The sequence below is a fragment of the Archocentrus centrarchus genome, unplaced genomic scaffold, assembly GCF_007364275.1.
Source record: "Archocentrus centrarchus isolate MPI-CPG fArcCen1 unplaced genomic scaffold, fArcCen1 scaffold_24_ctg1, whole genome shotgun sequence".
NCBI lineage: Eukaryota > Metazoa > Chordata > Actinopteri > Cichliformes > Cichlidae > Archocentrus > Archocentrus centrarchus.
In genome coordinates, this window is record NW_022060254.1 from 3,530,010 (window position 1) to 3,553,004 (window position 22,995).

At 41.3% G+C, this 22,995-nt stretch overlaps 1 protein-coding gene across 1 annotated transcript; it reads left to right on the forward strand.

Annotated features, from left to right (window-relative positions):
• Positions 1-1,168: 1,168 nt before the first annotated feature.
• LOC115775627 (zinc finger protein 239-like) lies at positions 1,169-16,317 on the forward strand. The gene is made up of 4 exons (XM_030723096.1): positions 1,169-1,188; positions 2,323-2,919; positions 4,116-4,238; positions 16,171-16,317. Exons 1-4 carry the CDS (start codon positions 1,171-1,173, stop codon positions 16,315-16,317), a joined length of 885 nt encoding a protein of 294 aa, XP_030578956.1. The 5' UTR covers positions 1,169-1,170.
• The last annotated feature ends 6,678 nt before the right edge of the window (positions 16,318-22,995 follow it).

Consider the following 22,995-nt stretch of genomic DNA (forward strand, 5'->3'; position numbering starts at 1 on the left):
TCAACAAATATCAGCAAACACACAAAGTGTGTGCAGTTTGTCACACAGTGTGACTGCTAGCTAAAAGAAGAGCTGCTGCATTTCAGGGAGAGCAAAGAGAGAGAAGTTCACTCAGAGATGGAGAAAGGGGACAGAAGAGGAAGAAGAGAGGTTAGAGTTAAAGGTAAGGACTGGAAAATAAACAGAAGTATGCTGACTTTGTGTTATTCAAAGATTGTATGAAAATACTGCAGTTTAGTGTGTAATAAACAGGTTATCTTGTTGTACTGTATTTACAGTAACGCTCTGTGTTGGTGCACTTTGTGTTCATGGTCAGAGTTACAGGTTACATCAGTGCAGCAGAGATGAGTTTGAATCAAAGCTGCTGATGCTGAGATTCATTCACTGAGTCCAACATTTCTACAGCCTGTATGCTGTCAGTGTAGGGGATGGAGATCAGCTCAGATAGCTGTGAAATACTGGGTTACATCTTTGTGAGTTCACTTCATCCACACAGAGCAGTAAACCTCAGAGCAGCAGCAGCAGCAGGTCAGCTGATCACAGCCTGCACACCAACATCATTTACTGCAGCTCACAATAGAAAGCTGTGATTCTTCTCCCCATGCAGAGCCACTACAGCTGATCTTAGGATTCCTCCACCTTCTGAATCCCACTGTAACCCCTGAGTATCCTCATGTTGGTGTTTAGGTGGAGGCACAGTCACCCTCTGCTATGGAGGACACAGAGAACAGAGCTGTGTTTAAATTCCCTTTAACAGTTTGTGATTCAAGCTGAGTACATTCATTAGAATTCAAATTTAGATTGGAATAACGTTTGTGTTCTCATGTATTATTTTATATTATTACAGTAATATGTAATAAGGTTCAGTTAGCTTTACACAAAATAGCAGGTAGAAACGTCCTCCAAAGAGCTACTTTTACTTTCTTACTTTGAGTAAATTTCAGAGCCTGTACTTTTTTACTTTTACTTAAGTAAAGAAGTTGAACCAGTACTTCGACTTTTACCAAAGTATTTTTTAACACAAGTACTTGTACTTCTACTTAAGTACAGAATGTCAGTACTTTTGCCACCTCTGTCTAATACAGATCTGTTCTCCTGCAGCTGATCATCAGGAGGAGGAGAGTCTGACGGAGCAGCAGAGGAACATTTTCAGCCTCCACAGAGGAAACAATGAGTTCAACACAACAGGTGAGAAAAATATCAGTGTTACACTATTATTGAAACTGTGTGACTTCATCAGCTGCTGTTGGTTTGTTTTATTATGGTCCCAATTAGCACTGAAGTTACAACAAGACAAAATAAAAAGGTCACATTTTAACAGGACACTGAAACAAAGACATTAATAATCAAGATTCAGATCAAACCCACAATTTATCATACAATACATCATTTTCATTGAGCAGTATTTGATCTATAATGTCATTTTCATTACTGTTATAATTACACATTTCATATTTTCATAGCACTTTTCCACTCTCTCCTCATTAGATCTCATTGTTTTCCAACCAGTTTGATTCCAGTTCTTACTGGTTTGGAAATGCTGTACCAGTAGCTGTTGACGTTGATGTTGTGGTGATCCCCAGAGTCTCTCATCCTGTGGTTCAACACACTCCAACTCCACTGTGTTGGACTGCAGCTGGTGGCAGTAGTCCTTGTTCTGCTCTGAAGATCTGCTTCAAGCTTTAGGGTCACTCTAAGCAGAAGCTGCAGAAGGTGGAGAGCTGCTTCATGTGCTGCTACACCAAACTCACAGAGGCTGCAGAGCAGAACAACAACTACCATCACAAACTGCAGTTCAACACTGTGGAGTTTGTCTGTCAGTGTGATCAGAAACTCAGTGAGAGAGAGCTCATATTTGCTTTGTTATTTATTAGAAAATATATGCATACAGTACTTGAAAAAGTGTGTGTTTGCTGCCCTTTTATGGCATTCATGTGGCCTGCAGTAGTCCTGTGAGGAATCTTGGATTCATCTTTGACCAGGATGTGTCTGTTAGCTCACAGATAAAACAAGTTTCCAGGATGGCTTTCATCCATTTGCAGTGTTGTCCCATCCTTTGGCATTTTGAAGCTGGACTGTTATGATTCTTTATAACCAGGATGTCCAATTAATGCTTTGAAATCATTTTACATAAATTTATGTTTCCTCTTTTTTCCCTTGTACATGGCTGCATGTAATGTGCTACTTTCACCAGTAGATGGAGGTAATAGACCTAGTAGATCTTTGGAGGCTACCAAAAAAACTCTAATATTAATGGAGTTTGAAGTTTGTTCCACGACTGCATTTCACTCACTGCCTCTGTTTGTATCTCTGTCACTGCAGGACCAACATGGAGCAAGAAGTCAGCGCTCTCAGGAGGCTGACAAACCTCACAGAAGGAAGGGAGGAAAAAAATACACCTGTGATCAGTGTGGGAAGGATTTTACCTCGAAGAGTAACCTAAATACGCACGAACTCATCCACACTGGAGAAAAGCCATTCAGATGTGAATTGTGTGGAAAGTCTTTTACCCTGACTGGAAATTTAAAAACACACCAACTCATCCACAGTGGAGAGAAGCCGTACAGCTGTGATCAGTGTGGCAGAGCTTTTAATCACAGTAGCAGCTTAAAGAAGCATCAAGTCACCCACTCTGGAATTAAGGCATACAGCTGTGACTATTGTGGAAAAACTTTCAGTCACATAGGGAGCAGAAATAGACACCTACGCATTCACACTGGACATGATGTGTACTGCTGTGATCAGTGTGGCAAAAAGTTTGGATCAGACTCACACTTACAACGCCACATGTTTACCCACACTGAGGAGAGACCTCATAAATGTGACCTGTGTGATAAGAGTTTTAAAACTCCACGGCACCTGAGAGCACACCAACAGACCCACAGCAGAAAGAGACTCTACAAGTGCAGTTACTGTGAGGTATGTGTTTTTATTTTGATCTTGTAACTTTAGCCTGACTGTTGGGAACAACTGTTCAGTTATGATTTTTGCTTCTATGATCATAAGAAACTAAATTATTACTTTTTGTAGTGACAAACATTTATATCACTGTATTATTTATGATACACCAGTTTCCTGGTATATCATGGTATTATTATTTCTGCATATATGTGTCTTTATGTTGGTTTATAGTGGCTCCTTCTTCAGTCAGGTGTATATAGAATGAAAATAATTTTATTGTTTTAAAAAAATAAATTATAAAATACAACCATAGAACAAATGATCAAAACATTTCTGTTTAATTCTTTGCTTTGAAGCCCAAATTCTTCTCTCTGCAGGTAAAAACACCTGTAAGCTTTGTTAGCACAGAGGAAACAGAGCCAAACTACAAACAGTTTAAATATTTGTCACAGGGAGTCAGTCTTTAACAGGCTGCCTGCTCTGCTGTTTGCTTGTGATGCCACTTTTTGTCTTATATTTGGCTTGTTTACGTTAATGTTTCCACAGCAGAGCTGGAAGTGGGCCTTTAAAACCATTTACATTGTTTGTCTTTGACTCGTTACCTTAGAAAGAGTCTCATCTTCCTCTCATGTCCTCTCTTTGTTCCACCGTTCTCCAGCTCACAGAGTCAAAGTGTGACTTGTTTGAAGGCTGCAGGAGAAAGTCTGTATGAAATGAGCTGTATGAAAAATGAACAGACACAGCTGTGTCCAAAATCACTCCCTGCTCACTTATAGTGAGTCCCACAGTTTGTTGTGCTCTATGAATGTACTCTGTATAGTATGGTGGTGGTATATAGTAGATCATTAGCAATATTGTAGCATTACTGTGGAATTCTAGTGCTATATAAACATTATAGTGTTAGACTGATATTCTTGCACATTTACAGTGGTGGTAATGTAGTACTATAATTTTATTGTAGTATTACATTAGTATTATAGTGTGACATTATTAGTGTGAGACTACAACATTAAGGTTGTTACAGTATTAAATGAGTATTATTGTAGTATTTTGGTGGTAGTATTGTAGTTATTGTATCCCAGTAAGCTGAGTGTTGTAATGTAACAGTAAAATGTAATTGGACGTTGGCAGAGATGCTCTTTATTCCAGGCGATGTACAGGATAAAATGTTGAAGGAATTCCCTGACTTACACTGTCTTTGTGTCTTTGTTTAGAAGCAGAGCCACACAGATGGATCCAGTTCTCAACCCTGTCATCGCTGTGGTGGTGGGAAAGCGTTTCTCTGTGACCTTTGTGGGAAAACTTTCAATCAGCAAGAGAGCCTAAAAGACATCAGCGTAGACACACTGGACACAAACTGAAGGACTGCAAGAATGTGGGAGAAGCTTCCCCACACCAAGTGAATTAAAACACCATGAACTCTTCCACAGTGGGGTTAAAAAGCACCTCTGTGACCAGTGTGGGTCATCCTTCATCACTGCAGCTCACCTTAAAGTGCATAAACGAGTCCACACAGGAGAGAAACCGTACAAGTGCAGACACTGTGACAGAAACTTCTCACGATCAGGTACTCGTAACGTTCATGAAAGTACACACACTGAACACATTGAAGGGAACTACAGCTGTGACCAGTGTGACAAGAGCTTCAGGAATCTCACTTCATACTCCCAACACAAACGATCCCACGCTGCAAAGAAACTGTTTCACTGTTACCAATGTGCAAAAACATTCTCTTCATTATCTGCTCTGTGCAAACATCAGCGTGATCATGCAGGCCTGAAATCATTCCCATCATTGGATCACAATGAATCTGCAGACACACAAAGATCCTCTTCTGGTCAAACTTAAAAACCTTGAGATCCGGCTCCACAGAATTCTGATGGAATCTCCTGTAAAGATCTGATGAGGGAGCTGTGAAACAGTAGCTGTAGGCCAGTAGTACTTTCAGTCTCATTGTACATTGTATATAGTGACAAAAGCATTCTGTTCTATTCTAGCATTTAGTTATTTGTATTTAGCTGCAGTATTTGTAATTTGTAACCTTCTTTCAGTGTTTTAGCTGTTAGTTCATGTTAGTGATTAGCATTTCTGCAGCAGTCAGAAAACAATCAGTTCTTATCTTATTTTTGTTAGTTTGTACTGAATGATTTTGATCCTCATGTTTTTGCTGTTTTATTGTTGAGTTTGTGTTGCAAGTCCTTCAACCGTTAAATAAAAATTTTATGAATCTTAAATAAATAATCACAAATAATTTGAGCCATGAAATCACTTCCTGTATCTCAGAGTAAAGACTGAAGTGCCAAATGGAAACATGTTTGCAGTCAGATGAACTGTTTTCAGTGGCACAGATGGAGGTTTATCATAGGAGGAGACTTGGCTGCTCTGCACTCACACTGAACAGGCTTCCTGCAGCTTATTAAAAACTCTGACATTAACAGGAAGAAAAATAAGTAATCTCCTGTAAAGATCTGATGAGGGAGCTGTGAAAGAAAATGTTACCGTAGTTACATTTTTTCTAGGGTGGGACTCGATTAAAAAAATTAATCAAATTAATTACAAGCTTTGTAATCAAAATTAATCGCATTTTAATTGCATTTAAATATTTAACTGAGAAATATTAATTTAAGTTTGGTTGATGAATGAATCAATATACATAAGCTTAAACTTCAAAATCTTGTTTATTTTCCCACCAGTCTACTACACAGACCAATGAAGGGTGGAAGTGCTCCTGTGATAAGCAAACTCCTGAAATTAAAGTTAAGCATCATAACTGGATAGTTTTATTCAACATTAATGTCTCACTTAATATAGTTGGAAATTAATCATTCTCTCAGCTGTATTCCTTGATGTTGAAATGTGTTATGCTTGTTTTAACAGCTTATTTTGAATTAAAGACTTAAAATTAAACCACAAAAAGGAGAAAAAGTTCGTTCTCCGTTTAACCAGCTGTTTTACACAGCTGTGCTTCACACTCACGGTTGCTAGGCGACATGAGCTACGCAGAGGTGAGGGCAGCTGATATGAAGGCTAGCCGCTCACTTCCGGCCTTTGTGGTGTTCGTGGGCTGCGAAAGACGTGGGCCGGTCCTTCGCAGGATGCGGCCCCTAATTGGACATTGTGCGTCGATATAATCTGTATGCCGGGAACTCGCGCACTGAGAAACGTTCCACGGTGCAAAGTGCGATTAAGATGCGTTAAAAGTTTTAACGTGTTAATTTCCCCATAATTAATTAATCGAAATTAACGCGTTAAAGTCCCACCCCTAATTTTTTCTAGAAATTAGTAGCATGCAGTTATTTGTATTTAGTTTAGTATTTTTGTTATAAAGTTGCAGAAATGTGTGTTGTGTTCAGGTGAGATTGCAGCAGTATTATAAGTTTGCCATCCAGTGGGCTGGATTGGACTAATTGAATATTTTTGTGGGCCTCAGGCCTTATGTTTGACAACCCTGAATTTAACACATCTGAGACAAAAGATCCATAAGATTGAAATGTTTGAGGAAACCTTCTTCCTGGATTTAAAGTGTTTTAGCTGTTAGAGTTCGTGTTAGTGATTAGCTTTTCTCCAGCAGTCAGATTAAAATCAGTTCTTATCTTACATGTTAGTTTGTACTGAATCTGTTTTATCCTCATGTTGTTGCTGTTTTATTGTTGAGTTTTTGTTGTCATATCCCACAATCCGAGGTTAAATAAAAATTTAAAAAATTTAAACGGTTTAATAATGAATCATTTGAGCCATGATGTCACTTCCAGTTCAATTTTATTTATAAAAGTTTGACAAAAGTGATGGACATGAAAATGGGATAACACAATAAAATACATATGACGCACACAGCAATAAATATATGTAAGAACTCACTAAAATATAAAGGATGACAGGGTTGGAGCTGATCCAGCTGAATGATGTCATCAGTATTTCATGTCATTTTCCTTCACAGCTGTTTCTCTGCTTTTTTCTTCCTTCAACTGTTCTGAGCTTTTCTTCTTCACTGGATGTTGGACTTTTGGTTCACAATCAGCTTTTTCCTGTTTAGCTGCTCATGTTTTTATGAAATATTGTGAAGGTTTCCACACATGAAGCTCTGCAGGTAGAAATGGCTGTTCCTGCTGTGCATGTCAAAGGTCATATATGAAAGTCCTCACAGGTGAAGCTCTGAGTTCAAATCTGCAGTTTGATCAAAGCAGTTTTCTTTTCTCCTCAGCTGCAGCATCCAGTGCAGTTTGTTTCAGAGCGTCCTTTAGCTCACTGTGATTCTAATGACTCTGCTGGCTCTATAAAATGATGGAGATATTTTTATGTTCATCCAGCTGTTCAGTAAATTTAGTGTCATCATCCTTGCTGTGTATATTGTAATGATATCAGCGCATCTGTTTGTGCTAATATTACAGAAGTGATCCTTACAGATCAATCAGAGGCTGCACAGTACAGCCAGAGGTGGGAAGTAACGAAGTACAAATACTTCGTTACTGTACTTAAGTAGATTTTTCAGGTATCTGTACTTTACTTAAGTATTTATTTTTCTGACTACTTTTTACTTTTACTCCCTACATTTTTACACAAGTATCTGTACTTTCTACTTCTTACATTTTCAAACAGACTCGTTACTTTTAACACGTCAGAGAGAAGTTTGCATTTCCGGTCAGTGCGCCGTCAAACATCAAACGATCTGAGCCTAACGGAGGAATAATAACACATAAGAGACAATCGTACTGGTGTATCCTCCATCACCGGGCTTATCTCGTACAAGGGATTAAATACGCAAACCCTATAATTAATGTATCATTTATAGCGCTATAATCAGGGGTTACAGCGGGCCGGACCGAGTCCGTAAGTTAAGCTGCGGCACATAAACAGCTTAGCTAGCGCTACTGAAGAGGAGTGAGCCACGAAGGGAGTAACGTGTGGCAGGTAAATGCAACGTTTCTAAATGCTCAACAAATATCAGCAAACACACAAAGTGTGTGCAGTTTGTTACACAGCTAGCTAAAAGAAGAGCTGCTGTATTTCAGGGAGAGCAAAGAGAGAGAAGTTCACTCAGAGATGGAGAAAGAGGACAGGAGAGGAAGAAGAGAGGTTAGAATTAAAGTAAGGACTGGAAAATAAACTGAAGTATGCTGACGTTGTGTAATTCAAAGATTCTATGAAAATACTGCAGTTAGGTTAGCTTGTTGTACTTTATTTACAGTAAAGCTCTGTGTTGGTGCACTTTGTGTTCATGGTCAGAGTTACAGGTTACATCAGTGCAGCAGAGATGAAGTTTGAATCAAAGCTGCTGATGCTGAGATTCATTCACTGAATCCAACATTACTACAGCCTGTATGCTGTCATTGTAGGGGATGGAGATCAGCTCAGAGAGCTGTGTGAAATACTGGGTTACATCTTTGTGAGTTCACTTCATCCACACAGAGGCAGTAAACCTCAGAGCAGCAGCAGCAGGTCAGCTGATCACAGCCTGCACACCAACATCATTTACTGCAGCTCACAATAGAAAGCTGTGATTCTTCTCCCCATGCAGAGCCACTACAGCTGATCTTAGGTTCCTCCACCTTCTGAATCCCACTGTAATCCCTGAGTATCCTCATGTTGGTGTTTAGGTGGAGGCACAGTCACCCTCTACTATGGAGGACACAGAGAATAGAGCTGTGGTTAAATTCCCTTTCACAGTTTGTGTCCTACATAACAGATTCAAGCTGAGAGCATTCATTAGAATTAAAATTTAGATTGGAATAACATTTGTATTCTCATGTAATATTATTTTATATTATTACAATAATATGTAATGAGGTTCGGTTAGTGTTACACAAAATAGCAGGTAGAAACGTCCTCCAAAGAACTACTTTTACTTTCTTACTTTGAGTACATTTCAGAGCCTGTACTTTTTTACTTTTACTTAAGTAGAGAAGTTGAACCAGTACTTCGACTTTTACTAAAGTATTTTTTAACATAAGTACTTGTACTTCTACTTAAGTACAGAATGTCAGTACTTTTGCCACCTCTGAGTACAGCCCTGCTGACACGGCAGAGGAACCACATGGAAACATGATCTTTAAATCCATGTTTAATGTTACACTTGAGGATTGTTTGCTGTCCATAACTGTGGCTGTTCTTCCCCCTTACACAGCACATTCAAGCTGCACGCTGCAAGCACAAAGATCGTCCTCTGTTGTTGATGTTGTCTTCACAGCACCACACACACACTCATCGACTTCAGGAAGCACAGGACTGACCCAGCCCCCCTCTACATCAACGGCGAGCGTGTGGAGAGGGTCCACACCTTCACTTTCTTGGTGTCCTCATCTCTGCTGATCTCTCTTGGTCAGATAACTGTCGGGTTTTTTTGCGGCTCTCTCCCCTGTTGCTCTTACCAGGCGGAGGGGAGACCAATGGAAGCAATGCACCTTGAGAAAGCTCCACACTTCACAGAAACTCACTGGAGATGAGCAGGTTTCGTTTCCAGGATTTATTGAAGCACAAAGTTAAACGAAGTTCGAGATAGCAAAAAGTTAAACAAAATACAAGATAGCAAAAGTTAAACAAAATGCAAGAAAGCAAAAAGCCTCCCGAGAGTGAGTGCCTTGGTGCTGTTATAAGGTGGTAGAAAAGCAAAGAAATAAACGTCCAGAGTTTAACAGAATATAAAAACAGAAGCCCTCTCGGGAGTGAGAGCCTGCAGCCGCTGCAAACACGGGTGAGAGGAAGAGCAAAGAAGAGCGCTCCCTCCCAAGTTTGCCATGCCCTTATATAGCCCAATCTCACACCTCCTCCAGCTGTTATCAGGGGAGGGGACATAGTAGCATGCTCCTCAGGCAACAGTTCTATACATCGGTCACGGGAGCTAGCAAAACACCCAACTTTCCCACGTTCCGAAGTCCAGGTGCGCCTCTGCCCCTCCCCTCGGGAGAAGCTGGGTCCAAAGTGCACTGTGTAAAAGGTGAAGCTCCTCACAAAGGTGGGGCTAGCATTACTTAATGGAAAAAATCCCAGGTTGCCTGCAGAGCAGGCCTCAGCATTTTTACCTGTCTACAGCATGCAGAGCTTCAGTGTGTGAGTGACAATATAGGGTGACAAATAATACATAATGTGACCATTAATTAGAGTGTGTGATTAATATATATATACAATACATGATATAAAAATATTGATAGAAAATACTGATGTCATCAAGATAAAAATACACGACATAACATCACAGCTGTTATCAAGAAGGTTCTGCAGCGACTTCACTTCCTGAGGTCCTCAGGAAGAACACTTGGACTCAAACCTGCTGCTGACCTTCTACCGCTCATCCATTGAGAGCCTGCTGACGTACTGTATCACAGTATGGTACGGCAGCTGCACTGAGGCAGACAGGGTCAGGCTTCAGAGGGTAGTCAAGACAGCACAAAGAATCGTTGGCTGCCCTCTCCCCTCCCTGATGGACATCTACACCTCCCGCTGCATCAGCAGAGCCAGGAACATCATCAAGGACAGCTCATACCCTGGCTTTGACCTGTTTAACCTGCTGCCCTCTGGCAGGCGCTACAGGTGCATCAAAGCCAGAACAAACAGACTCAAGAACAGTTTCTTCACCAGAGCAATCACCACCCTGAACTCACACACTCACCCACTGTAACTGTGCAACACCCACATCTCTGTGCAATATTATATTATTCATACTGAACAATATCTAGCATTCCCACATTGTGTAATATCCAGTATTCATTCACTAATGCAATACTCATCATCTTCATTATTATATGTATACACTTTTTACTTTTCTTACAATGTACAGATGCACCAATGTAGGTATGTATGTATATATTTTTATACATTCTATTTTTGTATATTTTACACATTGTTTATTTTCTGTATATTCTTTATTATAATATTTTTATTTTTATTTTAGTAAGTTTGATTTTCTGTTGCATGGCACTGAACAGGAGTGGCCCTCCATCTCATTGTACATCCTGTATAATGACAATAAAGGCATTCTATTCTATTCTATTCACAGCAGAGCACATTCAGAAGAAGTGGAGGAAGAAATGTTTGAGGGCGTGAACTGAAAGGCTGTTTTTCTTGTTATCATGAGACATTTGGAGGGACGGTTGCTGCCACTCAGTTTCTGGTTGTGCTTCAGTGAAGCTCGGTCTGAGAAGCTGCTGTTGGTGTTTAACACAAAGAGAAAAGCTCACTTCTTTGAACTGATTCACAGTTACAAAAATGTGACTTTAAGCAGCTTTGACAGCTTTGATCTTCTGATCATCACACTATATCTGAGCTGCTGGACTTCATCTCAGAGCTTTCTGGGTCCTGATGCTCGTTGCCACTAAGCAGTGACACTTTGATTAGGACACATTTGGAATTAAGATCCCAGATTTGCCAAAGATGTGTTTTTGTGTTTGTTGTGCTGCAGCTTCACAGCAGATGGAAGGAAACTCAAAGAGCCACTAATGCAGCCGCTGTGCTGACTGCACATGGAGGATCTCTGCAGATTGTTGTGTTCCTCATTATCCTCGTCAGCCGCTGCTTCAGGTCTCGCTGACACTATCAGACAGCAGCAGCTGTTATTGAGCCATGAAGCATCTGTAACCTTGTTGAAGCTGTTCAGGAAGAAGCACTGAGATTAATGAGCCCGTTTCCCACAGAGATCTGGAGACAGAAGCAGCAGAAACATGAAGATACAACAATAAGAACAGATGTGAAACAGCTGCTTAGATCACTGAGAGCTCGACCATTGAAGAGTCTGATTCTGCTTCTTCACATAGAAATGAATATCAAATATAAAGATGGCCGACCTTATGAAGCTCATGTGTCCATGATGATTGTTTTTATATCTCACCATTAAAGTGGAGTTTAAAGTTTAATGGGTGACACCCCCCCTGTCCCATTACCTAAGCAGCCAAAGCTAACTAGTGGGGGTATTTCCACCCTCCAAAGCAGTGGGGTAAAGAGAGCAGCAACAAAGCTGCAGCCTGCACAGCCACAGACGTTCTCCCACCCATGTTCACGGCCTCCTAAACACGGCGGGTTCCTCTGAGAACCTCACTGAGCCTGACATGGGATAGGTACGACATAAGCCCAGATACAGCCCAGCCACAGAAAGAAGCACATCATTGAGCCAATGACAGCAGAGGAACAAATGCTCGTTCTCCTAAACTCAGCAGCCTGCACCAAGCTGACCTTTGACCTCCCTGAGTTAAATGGATGATGGAAGTGAAATGGTCAGAGACATAAAAAGCACTGGTTCCCAGACAGGAGCTCCCTGACACTGTGAGTGTTCCTGTAGTGAGCTGATCTCAGCAGCTGTGACAGACTGAGCTCCCTGAGACGATGCATTGAATTCCTGGATATATCTGAGTGATTTCCCCTCACATGTTCTTCCTCCTCCTTTTGGTAGATCACAGCAGCCTGGGCTCTTTCTGCAACTTTGATGCAGAGAAGAAGAAGAAGCTGCTTCAGGGAAGCAGCTGCGTTCATGGTCTCAGTGCACAGGCTGCCAGTCATGCTCACACACTGCATGTGGCTTTAAAGCAACATGTGTGTTCACTGCCACGATCCAAACACTGAGGAAAAGCTCTGAAATGTGTGCTGTCTGGAGCTGTGTCATATTACTGCATGCTAGGGTGTGTTCCTCCAAACAGCTGAGCTCTGGTTTCTATTTTGAGGAGCACCTGCAGCCCAGATCTTGTTTCCAAAGCTTTAGTTTAGTTCTTTCTTCCTGTTTCCTTGGACATCATCTTTGCTCTTCTCTCTTCTCTCATAGAGATCTCATACAGACACATTTTAGTGAGCTCATTATGAGACTAGGCTGCGTCACTCTGATCTGGAAGTGTCTCCAAAAAGCACATGGAGCAGTGATGTGTGTGTGCAGCTGTTTTTAAACAGCAGCTGTCTGTTTGTGAGGATGCACAGATGAAGCTGGGATCCAGTTTCAGCCTGTATCCACTGTTTAGCTCAGATCTGACTGAAGTCTGCTGAGCTCCAATGATCATGAGACTTTCTCCCAGCTGTCACAGGGCAGAGGAAGGAAACAGTCTCATCAAACTCTGGGATCAGAGACACAATGTGAAACTCACACTTCTCTGAAATCCAACTTTAATGACAAATGTGAGCAGCTCGGCTTCTTTCTGAGACATCAGTGTTTGTGAGCAGAGCTTATTATGATCAGCCGCTTCAGCATCAGTGCTGGAAGCCTCCCCTCTCTCTCTCTGCTGTGAAACGCAGAGATCCAGGAAATCATTGGTACCCACAGCCGTCAGGCTTTTCACTGCTCATACAAACAGCAGCTGAGCTTCAGACACATGAACTTCCCTTTGGGATCAATAAAGTTCTTCTTCTTCTGAATCCTGTAAGTTTGTCTTCATAAAGCGACTGATGATTGATGTCAGAGCGTATGTTCATATTCATAAAGCAGAGTTTAGACTGCACCCTGCCTTCATGCTGCTGCTGCAGCTCTGATCTCGTTCAAATGTTGGACACAACTCTGATGGAGCGGAGAACCACCCAGGTGCAGCCAGGATAAAGCGCTGACAGGTGTATCCACTGATCCACCTCACCTGGATGTTGTCTTTAAGCTGGAGGAGGACTTAAAGACTCACACACTGATTAGACAACAGTGACAGGTGCTGCTTCTGGCTGCTGTCTTTCATCCTGTGTCTGCAGCTCCAGTCTCACACCTGTATGTTTACACAAAGTCCGCACAAATATTCAGATATTAGCAGCCTGTAAGTGCTGTGGGACACCTGAGCAAACAGTCTGAAAGCTATGAAATAGTTCAGTGTTGAGCTCCATCTTTCCATTTCTCCATTCTTACTCTGGCAAACATCACACAAGCTAAATGTGTGCTCATTGTTGGAGCAGCAAATGTTGTTGAAGAGCACAGCTCACAGAATTGTAGGAGCAACAAAACAAACACTGTTTCAGTTTCCTGACTGGGAGGCGGAGCTTCAGCTTTCAGGCCCCTCCTCTGTGGAAGCAGTTTGGATTCAGGAGACAGACACCCCTCTATTTTTAAGATCAGCTTCAAACTTTCCTTTCTAAATAGTTTCTTATAGACTCTTTTCCATCTGAGCACTCAAAGTAACATGTTTACATTTACCCATTCCACCCATTCATACAAGCACTTCCATATATAACTAAGCTAAGTGCTTCTATTGTCTAACATTCACACACATTCATGCTCCAACACTTGCATTGGAGAGGAATGAAGGGTGGCTCAGGACTTTTGCCACAGTGCTGTATTTCTACATTTGCTGACGTTTAGTTTTTAAATCTAATCCTCCCGCTATGATCCAAATGAAATGATAGGACTGAATGTGCTCCCTTAAATAGTAGTAGTAGCAGTGTAATTATTAACACCACGATTATTGTGACTGAGTGGATGTGAGTGTGTGTAAATGTTGTGTGGTTGCATTTGTAAAGCAAAGTGATTTGAAGGCTTTGTGGTCACACTGAGACATTTTGCTGTCGTCCATCATGAGTGGGCCTGTTAGTGGAGTATGACTCTGCTCATCTGTCTAACAAAGGTGCAAATGTACACGAGTCTTTGTTCACCTTTTAGCAATACAACTTTGGTTGAGTCACAGCCACAAGTTTGGTTGTTGAGACGCACAAAAAGTCCTTGGACATTTCTTCTCTCTGAGCTGTTTTTCCTGAAGCGTGTCCGAGCAGTTTGGCTCTAAAAAGCAGCAACAGGATCTAAAGTGAAGCAGCTGCATCATTAATGCACTGCTGCTAAAGGCAGAGCCATGAAGGGACACACTCACCTTAGAGTGACACTCACACACATCAAAGGTCATGTTGGATTGTGTGTCTGTCAGAGTGTCACACCGATGAAGGGGAGTGTATCTGACACACAGTCAAAGTGTCAAAGCAGTCTCTGTTTGTGTGTTCATGGACACAACCTGTTGTGTCCCTGCAATGAGCCGATGGAATAAACTGCAGCTGATTATTTCCCACACAGCAGACTGTATTTATTTCAGCTCACAGCTGCAACACAAATTTACATTCATGCATTTTCACCATGCTAAATATCCAAGTTCATCTCTGAGAAACTGTACTCAGATCAGCTGACTCCACTTTCTGCAGAGGGAGAAATAAAGTGGTCATTTATTCAGCTGCAGCTTTGGAGGAGTGCACGTTGCACCTGTCTGAGCAGCGTCCAACCAAACTGCCTGTTAGTAACACCTGGGGTGGATGAACTGGTCTGGTTTACCGTGGCTGGTGTTCATATGAAGCTCAAACAGAATCAGGAAACCAAGAAAACTGTTTGGGTTTTGTGCTGAAAATGACATTTGCACAGTTACATGGTCATTAGCAGTGGGTGTAGCAGGGAGAGTTAGCTCAGAGTCTGAGGAGCGCCGGGGAGCAGGAGCCTGGACGTCAGGGCTGTGTTCATGGAGACAGACGGTGACACCTGAGGGTCACACCTGGGTACGTAGGCTGGATCACCTGAGCGGGCCACTGGCACCGTGCTGGAGGCTAGAAGACGAGGAAGTCCCAGACATCCTCCTCCATCCCCTCTTTATCCACCTCTGGGCTCTTTGACCTTTAGCCTGCTCAGGGCTCAGGCCTCATGTGAGCATGCTCCATCTAAACAGAGGACAGGAACATGAGCGGGTACTGCAGCAACACTTCAAGATCAGTGAGAAGAGAAAGCTGCTGAAGTTAGGAGACATTAACTGATGCTCCAAGTGAAGCCTCTTTGTTTTCTGTAAAGCAGCTGAAAGCTGTAACGCACAGAGTGTTCTGCTCAGCTCTTTGAGCCCTTTATTAATATAATCACTGATGTTAGCGTGGGCCACTGATCCAGGAGCAGCTCAGCCTGTCTCAGTGAGTGCTGAATTGCAGCTTCATCACAGACACAGCATCATCTCCATCAGCAGCAGCAGGAGCATCTCCTGCAGTTTGTCTTCTCACCAGCAGAGGGCAACAAATCAGCTTCAATGGCGCTACAAACTCCTTCACAGTTAATGGCAACTACGTTAGTTATATTAGAGCTCTGCTGAGCCTCATCAATAATCCATCTTTAAACATCATTACAGTGTTTGTCCAGTTTGATCAATGACAAACTCGTCACATGTGACACTATTAAAGATGTTTGCAGCCCTTCAGTGATCCTGTAATCAGCTCTAAATGTTCACATGATAAAAACATTGATCAGAAGAAGCTGAACTTTACAAAATGGATTTTTCTTCTCTTTATCACTCACAGTCATCTGCAGTCACTGTGAAATTTCTCACTAAAATCTCTTTGATTTCAGATCCCTGCTGTTCCCCACTTGTCCTGTAGTTGGCCTCACTGTGTTTCCAGTCACCCGATGCCCTCATCCATCAGCACGCCTGTTTCCTGCTCCTCCTGAAAGCAAACAGTGTGCCTGTCAGAGCTGAGCTGGGATCAGTGTGTCACACTGGCAGCTACAACGAGGTTTCATGTTAACAAGTGAACTTTACTCTGACCCAGTCTGAAGTGGTATTAGACCTTTACAGAGATCAGGGCAGAGATACTTTTGCATCATTATTTAATAAACTAACTGACCTCCAGTTATCCAGATAGAATTTATCTTTGCAAACACAATGAAGTCTGGTTCCAACTGTAAATCTGTTTGTTTTCACCGAGTTACACAAATAAAAAATGTCTTACATGTCCTTTGGTTTAGAGAGTAACACAGGGAGGGAATGGCAGGCAGTGGACCAAACCACTGTCAGAGATATACGGGGGGTCCATTTTCCTGAGTGTTGTTGCTGACCATGTTCATCCCTTTATGACCACAGCGTACCATCTTCTGATGCTGCTTCCAGCAGGATAACACACTGTGTCACAAAGCTCAGATCATCTCAAACTGCTTTACTGAACCTGACTCTGAGTTCATTGCAGTCAAAAGGCCTCCACAGTCACCAGATCTCAATCCAACAGAGCACCTTTGGGATGTGGTGGAACCGGAGGGTCTCATCATGGATACACAGCCAACAAATCTGCAGCAACTGTGTGATGCTGTCAATATGGACCAAAATCTCTGAGGACCTAATAAAGTGGCAGTCAGTGCAGATTAAAGAGAAGCTGTTAATAAAGGAACAACTCTGAGCAAGTAAAACCAAAACCAGCATTAAAACCACAACTTTAACAAATTATTTCAATATAATTGAAATAATCAGCAAATATTTGGAAACATGAAACATTTTAAGGCCTTATTTTTCTTCCTGTTAATGTCAGAGTTTTTAATAAGCTGCAGGAAGCCTGTTCAGTGTGAGTGCAGAGCAGCCAAGTCTCCTCCTATGATAAACCTCCATCTGTGCCACTGAAAACAGTTCATCTGACTGCAAACATGTTTCCATTTGGCACTTCAGTCTTTACTCTGAGATACAGGAAGTGATTTCATGGCTCAAATTATTTGTGATTATTTATTTAAGATTCATAAAATTTTTATTTAACGGTTGAAGGACTTGCAACACAAACTCAACAATAAAACAGCAAAAACATGAGGATCAAAATCATTCAGTACAAACTAACAAAAATAAGATAAGAACTGATTGTTTTCTGACTGCTGCAGAAATGCTAATCACTAACATGAACTAACAGCTAAAACACTGAAAGAAGGTTACAAATTACAAATACTGCAGCTAAATACAAATAACTAAATGCTAGAATAGAACAGAATGCTTTTGTCACTATATACAATGTACAATGAGACTGAAAGTACTACTGGCCTACAGCTACTGTTTCACAGCTCCCTCATCAGATCTTTACAGGAGATTCCATCAGAATTCTGTGGAGCCGGATCTCAAGGTTTTTAAGTTTGACCAGAAGAGGATCTTTGTGTGTCTGCAGATTCATTGTGATCCAATGACTGGAATGATTTCAGGCCTGCATGATCACGCTGATGTTTGCACAGAGCAGATAATTTAGTGAATGTTTTTGCACATTGGTAACAGTGAAACAGTTTCTTTGCAGCGTGGGATCGTTTGTGTCGGGAGTATGAAGTGAGATTCCTGAAGCTCTTGTCACACTGGTCACAGCTTGTAGTTCCCTTCAGTGTGTTCAGTGTGTGTACTTTCATGAAGGTTACGAGTACCTGATCGTGAGAAGCTTTTGTCACAGTGTCTGCACTTGTATGGTTTCTCTCCTGTGTGGACTCGTTTATGCACTTTAAGCTGACTTGCAGTGATGAAGGATGACCCACACTGGTCACAGAGGTGCTTTTTAACCCCACTGTGGAAGAGTATATGTTTTTTTAAATCACTTGTTGTGAGGAAGCTCCTCCCACATTCTTTGCAGTACTTCAGTTTGTGTCCAGTGTGTCTACGATTATGTATTTTTAGGCTCATTTGATGATTGAAAGTTTTCCCACAAAGGTCACAGCGAAACGCTTTCCCACCACCACAGCGATGACAGGGCTGAGAACTGGATCCATCTGTGTGGCTCTGCTTCAAACAAAGACACAAGACAGTGTAAGTCAGGGAATTCCTTCACATTTTTATCCTGTATACGTCGCCTGGAATAAAGAGCATCTCTGCCAACGTCCAATTACATTTTAACTGTTTACATTACAACACTCAGCTTACTGGATACAAAAACTACAATACGACCACCAAAATACTACAATAATAGTCATTTAATACTTTAATAACCTTAATGTTTGTAGTGGCACAATATAATGTCCACCTAAAAAAAATACTAATCTAAGACTACAATAATATTGTATTACTGCATTACCACTACTGTAAATGTGCAATAACATCAATGTAATACTATAATGTTTATATAGTACCAGAATACCACAGTAATACCACAATACTGCTAATGTAATGCTATATATCACCACCAGAGTACATTCATAGAGCACAACAAACTGTGGGACTCACTATAAGTGAGCAGTGAGTGATTTTGGACACAGCTGTGTCTTGGTTCATTTTTCATACGGCTCCATTTCATACAGACTTCTCCTGCAGCCTTCAAATCAAGTCACACTTTGACTCTTGAGCTGGAGAACGGTGGAACAAAGAGAGGACATGAGAGGAAGATGAGACTCCTTTCTAAGGTAAAGACTTGCTCAGCAAGTGTCCTTTGATAAACTACTAATTTAAAGCTTACAGGTAACGTTATCATTCATTTGAGAGTTTTAGTCAGATATTGGATCTGTACATGATGTTTCATCTTCTAGAAGTTTTCTGAAAGCAAATGAAATGATAATTCATGTTATTCAAAGTTATAGGTGGAACAGTAAGTGCAGGCTAAACTGGGTAGTTTGCAGTGTTGTGGTCAGTTTACAGTGATGAACTCTGTTGGACTGCTGCAGGGCAGACTGTGGGGATCCTTGGTCACTGCTAGGGTTAGGTCCTGGTAGCAGCAGAGACATTATGAGAGAGAGACATGGAGCTCACTCTGAACTGAAATTTCTGACTAAATATTAGATAGAAAGATGGTGGAAGTATAACTACCAGGAGAGAAGCTGTTAAAATCTTATTGTGTACAAAGTCAGAAAACTTTAGCTGATGTTATCAGATCTGCTAATATTCTGTGCATGAAGTTTTTATGTCCCGTTGATCTTTGTAATGAAAGTTAATTTAGATATGCTTCAAAATAACTGTAAGTGCTCCAGTGTGTTTTCAATATGGCTTGCAAAGTAACAGGACTCACTTCTAGAAGGAGTCATCAGTTTGAATTTAAGCTTATTGTGTTCTTTAGGGACACTTGCCAAACTCCAGCAGCCATAATGGCAAATGTAAACATGGACCTATATATGGTAGGAAGAGGTTACACCACCCAGGAAGCTCCGCCCACACACACAGCAACAGGAAACCAGGTGAGTCAAAGACAAACAATGTAAATGGTTTTTACCTGGAGAGAGAAGAATTTATGCCCCAAAGCAAGGATTTAAACAGAAACGTTTCGATAATTTGTTCTGTGGTTGTATATTTTCTAATTAATTTTTTATAACACTAAATTTTTTTATTGTATATACACCTGACTGAAGAAGGCTAAAGTTACAAGATCAAAATAAAAACACATACCTCACAGTAACTGCACTTGTAGAGTCTCTTTCTGCTGTGGATCTGTTGGTGTGCTCTCAGGTGCTGTGGAAGTTTAAAAGTCTTATTGCACAGGTCACATTGATAAGGTCTCTCCTCAGTGTGGGAAAACATGTGGCGTTGTAAGTGTGAGTCTCTTCCAAACAGTTTGCCACACTGATCACAGCAGTACACATCATGTCCAGTGTGAATGCGTAGGTGTATATTTCTGTTCTCTATGCGGCTGAAAGTTTTTCCACAATAGTCACAGCTGTATGCCTTAATTCCAGAGTGGGTGACTTGATGCCTCTTTAAGCTGCTACTGCGATTAAAAGCTCTGCCACACTGATCACAGCTGTACGGCTTCTCTCCACTGTGGATGAGTTGGTGTTTTTTTAAGCTTCGAGCCTGGGTAAAAGACTTTCCACACAAGTGACAGCTGAATCGTCTCTCTCCAGTGTGGATGACTTGGTGCATTTTTAATGTTTTGACCTGGAAAAATCCTTCCCACACTGATCACAGGTGTATTTTTTGTCTCCCTTCCTTCTGTGAGGTTTGTCAGCATCCTGAGAGCGCTGACTTGTCACTCCATGTTGGTCCTGCAGTGACAGAGATACAAACAGAGGCAGTGAGTGAAATGCAGTCGTGGAACAAACGCAAACTTCAAACTCTATTAACACTAGAGTTTTTTTGGAGCCTCCAAAGATCTATTAGGACTATTACCTCCACCTACTGGTGAAAGTAGCACATTACATGCAGCCATGTACAAGCAGGGGTGAAAGTTAGCCGGTATGGTCCGGTACTGTGTACCACTAAAAGATTCTGCGCCGGAACTTAGTACCGGCAAAAGTTGGGGCGGCTGTCTACTGTAAAGCCGTCATTCACAACCGGTCACGGCTGTACTTTGGGTCAGAATAAATCCGCTAGCAATAAGCAGTCTAAAACACGATGTAATCAGTTAATAAATTGCTTTTTTTTCTCATTTCAAATAGTTTCTGAACTGTTCGTGCTGTGCTGGTGCCTCAAATCTCTAGCTCTCTCCCCTCAGAGATCGAGGACAGCCACATAAAATGCACTGCATCCGTTCCGCTTACGGAAGGATGCAGTGCATTTTATATGGCAGGCTAGACCCTCCTATTTTGATTGACACCTCGTTCGGCCAATCATGTAATTGGCTGCACCAAAATCAACCGAAAAGCTACGGGACACCCCCTGGTTAGTATTGGCTCTGGAAAACCCATTTCTTAATATGATTGGCCGAATGAGGTGTCAATCAAAATGTGAGGGTCTAGCCTTTCATATAAAATGCACTACATCCCGGAGGACAGGACACGGCCACTTAACGGGCAACGACATGGGTTTTCCAGAGCCAATAATAAGGGTGAAGTTTTTTCAGGTGATTTTGGTTTGGCTAGTTAACAGGTTAAAACGTTCACCACTACGTGTAATGTCGGTCTGCTTGTTACAAACTATCTCAATTAGAAGAAAATAGAGATTAACTAATTGTGTTTCATGTTATTTTGCTCAATTTCAACAATACAGCACAGCTCAAAAACACTGCTTATGATGAGAGATTTCATATATATATATATATATAGTACCGGCAAGAATTTAAAGCTACTTTCACCCCTGTGTACAAAGGAAAAGAACAGGAAACGTAAATTTATGTAAAATGATTTCAAAGCATTAATTGGACATCCTGGTTATAAAGAATCATAACAGTCCAGCTTCAAAATGCCAAAAATGGGACAACACTGCAAATGGATGAAAGCCATCCTGGAAATTTGTTTTATCTGTGAGCTTACAGACACATCCTGGTCAAAGATGAATCCAAGATTCCTCACAGGACTACTGCAGGCCACATGAATGCCATAAAAGGACAGCAAACACACACTTTTTCCAAGTACTGTATGAATATATTTTCTAACAAATAACAAAGCAAATATGAGCTCTCTCTCACTGAGTTTCTGATCATACTGACAGACAACTCCACAGTGTTGAACTGCAGTTTGTGATGGTAGTTGTTGTTCTGCTCTGCAGCCTCTGTGTTTGGTGTAGCAGCACATGAAGCAGCTCTCCACCTTCTGCAGCTTCTGCTTAGAGTGACCCTAAAGCTTGAAGCAGATCTTCAGAGCAGAACAAGGACTACTGCCACCAGCTGCAGTCCAACACAGTGGAGTTGGAGTGTGTTGAACCACGGGATGAGAGACTCTGGGGATCACCACAACAGCAACGTCAACAGCTACTGGTACAGCATTTCCAAACCAGTAAGAACTGGAATCAAACTGGTTGGAAAACAATGAGATCTAATGAGGAGAGAGTGGAAAAGTGCTATGAAAATATGAAATGTGTAATTATAACAGTAATGAAAAAGACATTATAGATCAAATACTGCTCAATGAAAATGATGTATTGTATGATAATTGTGGGTTTGATCTGAATCTTGATTATTGTCTTTGTTTCAGTGTCCTGTTAAAATGTGACCTTTTTATTTTGTCTTGTTGTAACTTCAGTGCTAATTGAGACCATAATAAAACAAACCAACAGCAGCTGATGAAGTCACACAGTTTCAATAATAGTGTAACAATGATATTTTTCTCACCTGTTGTGTTGAACTCATTGTTTCCTCTGTAGAGGCTGAAAATGTTCCTCTGCTGCTCCGTCAGACTCTCCTCCTCCTGATAATCAGCTGCAGGAGAACAGATCTGTATTAGAAGCTACCACACTGCACTGTTTGGGGGAATGAGCCCTTTAAGGCTGGATTTGGATTTAGACACTTTTGTGGGATACGGCCGGTTCTAGCCGGCTATGTTAGGGTGGGCATCTAGAAACAGTAGGTCGGAAACTTGTTTGGAACAAAGACAGAAGGACAGCTGTTGTGTGTTGTAATGTTGGTTTTTTTTTTTCTTATTTTTGATATGTTTATCTTATCCTTAAAGGTTTTGCCAAAACATGTATGTCTAAGAAGAGTGTTTATAGGTCATCGCTCACCGTTGCTAAGCAGAATAACATTGCTGAGTCATGATTAAGGACATGTGAGGACAGGAAGGTATGCATTTCTTTTACAGAGCTATTATTGCTGATTGGAGAAGCTTGTGCCATGATGCAC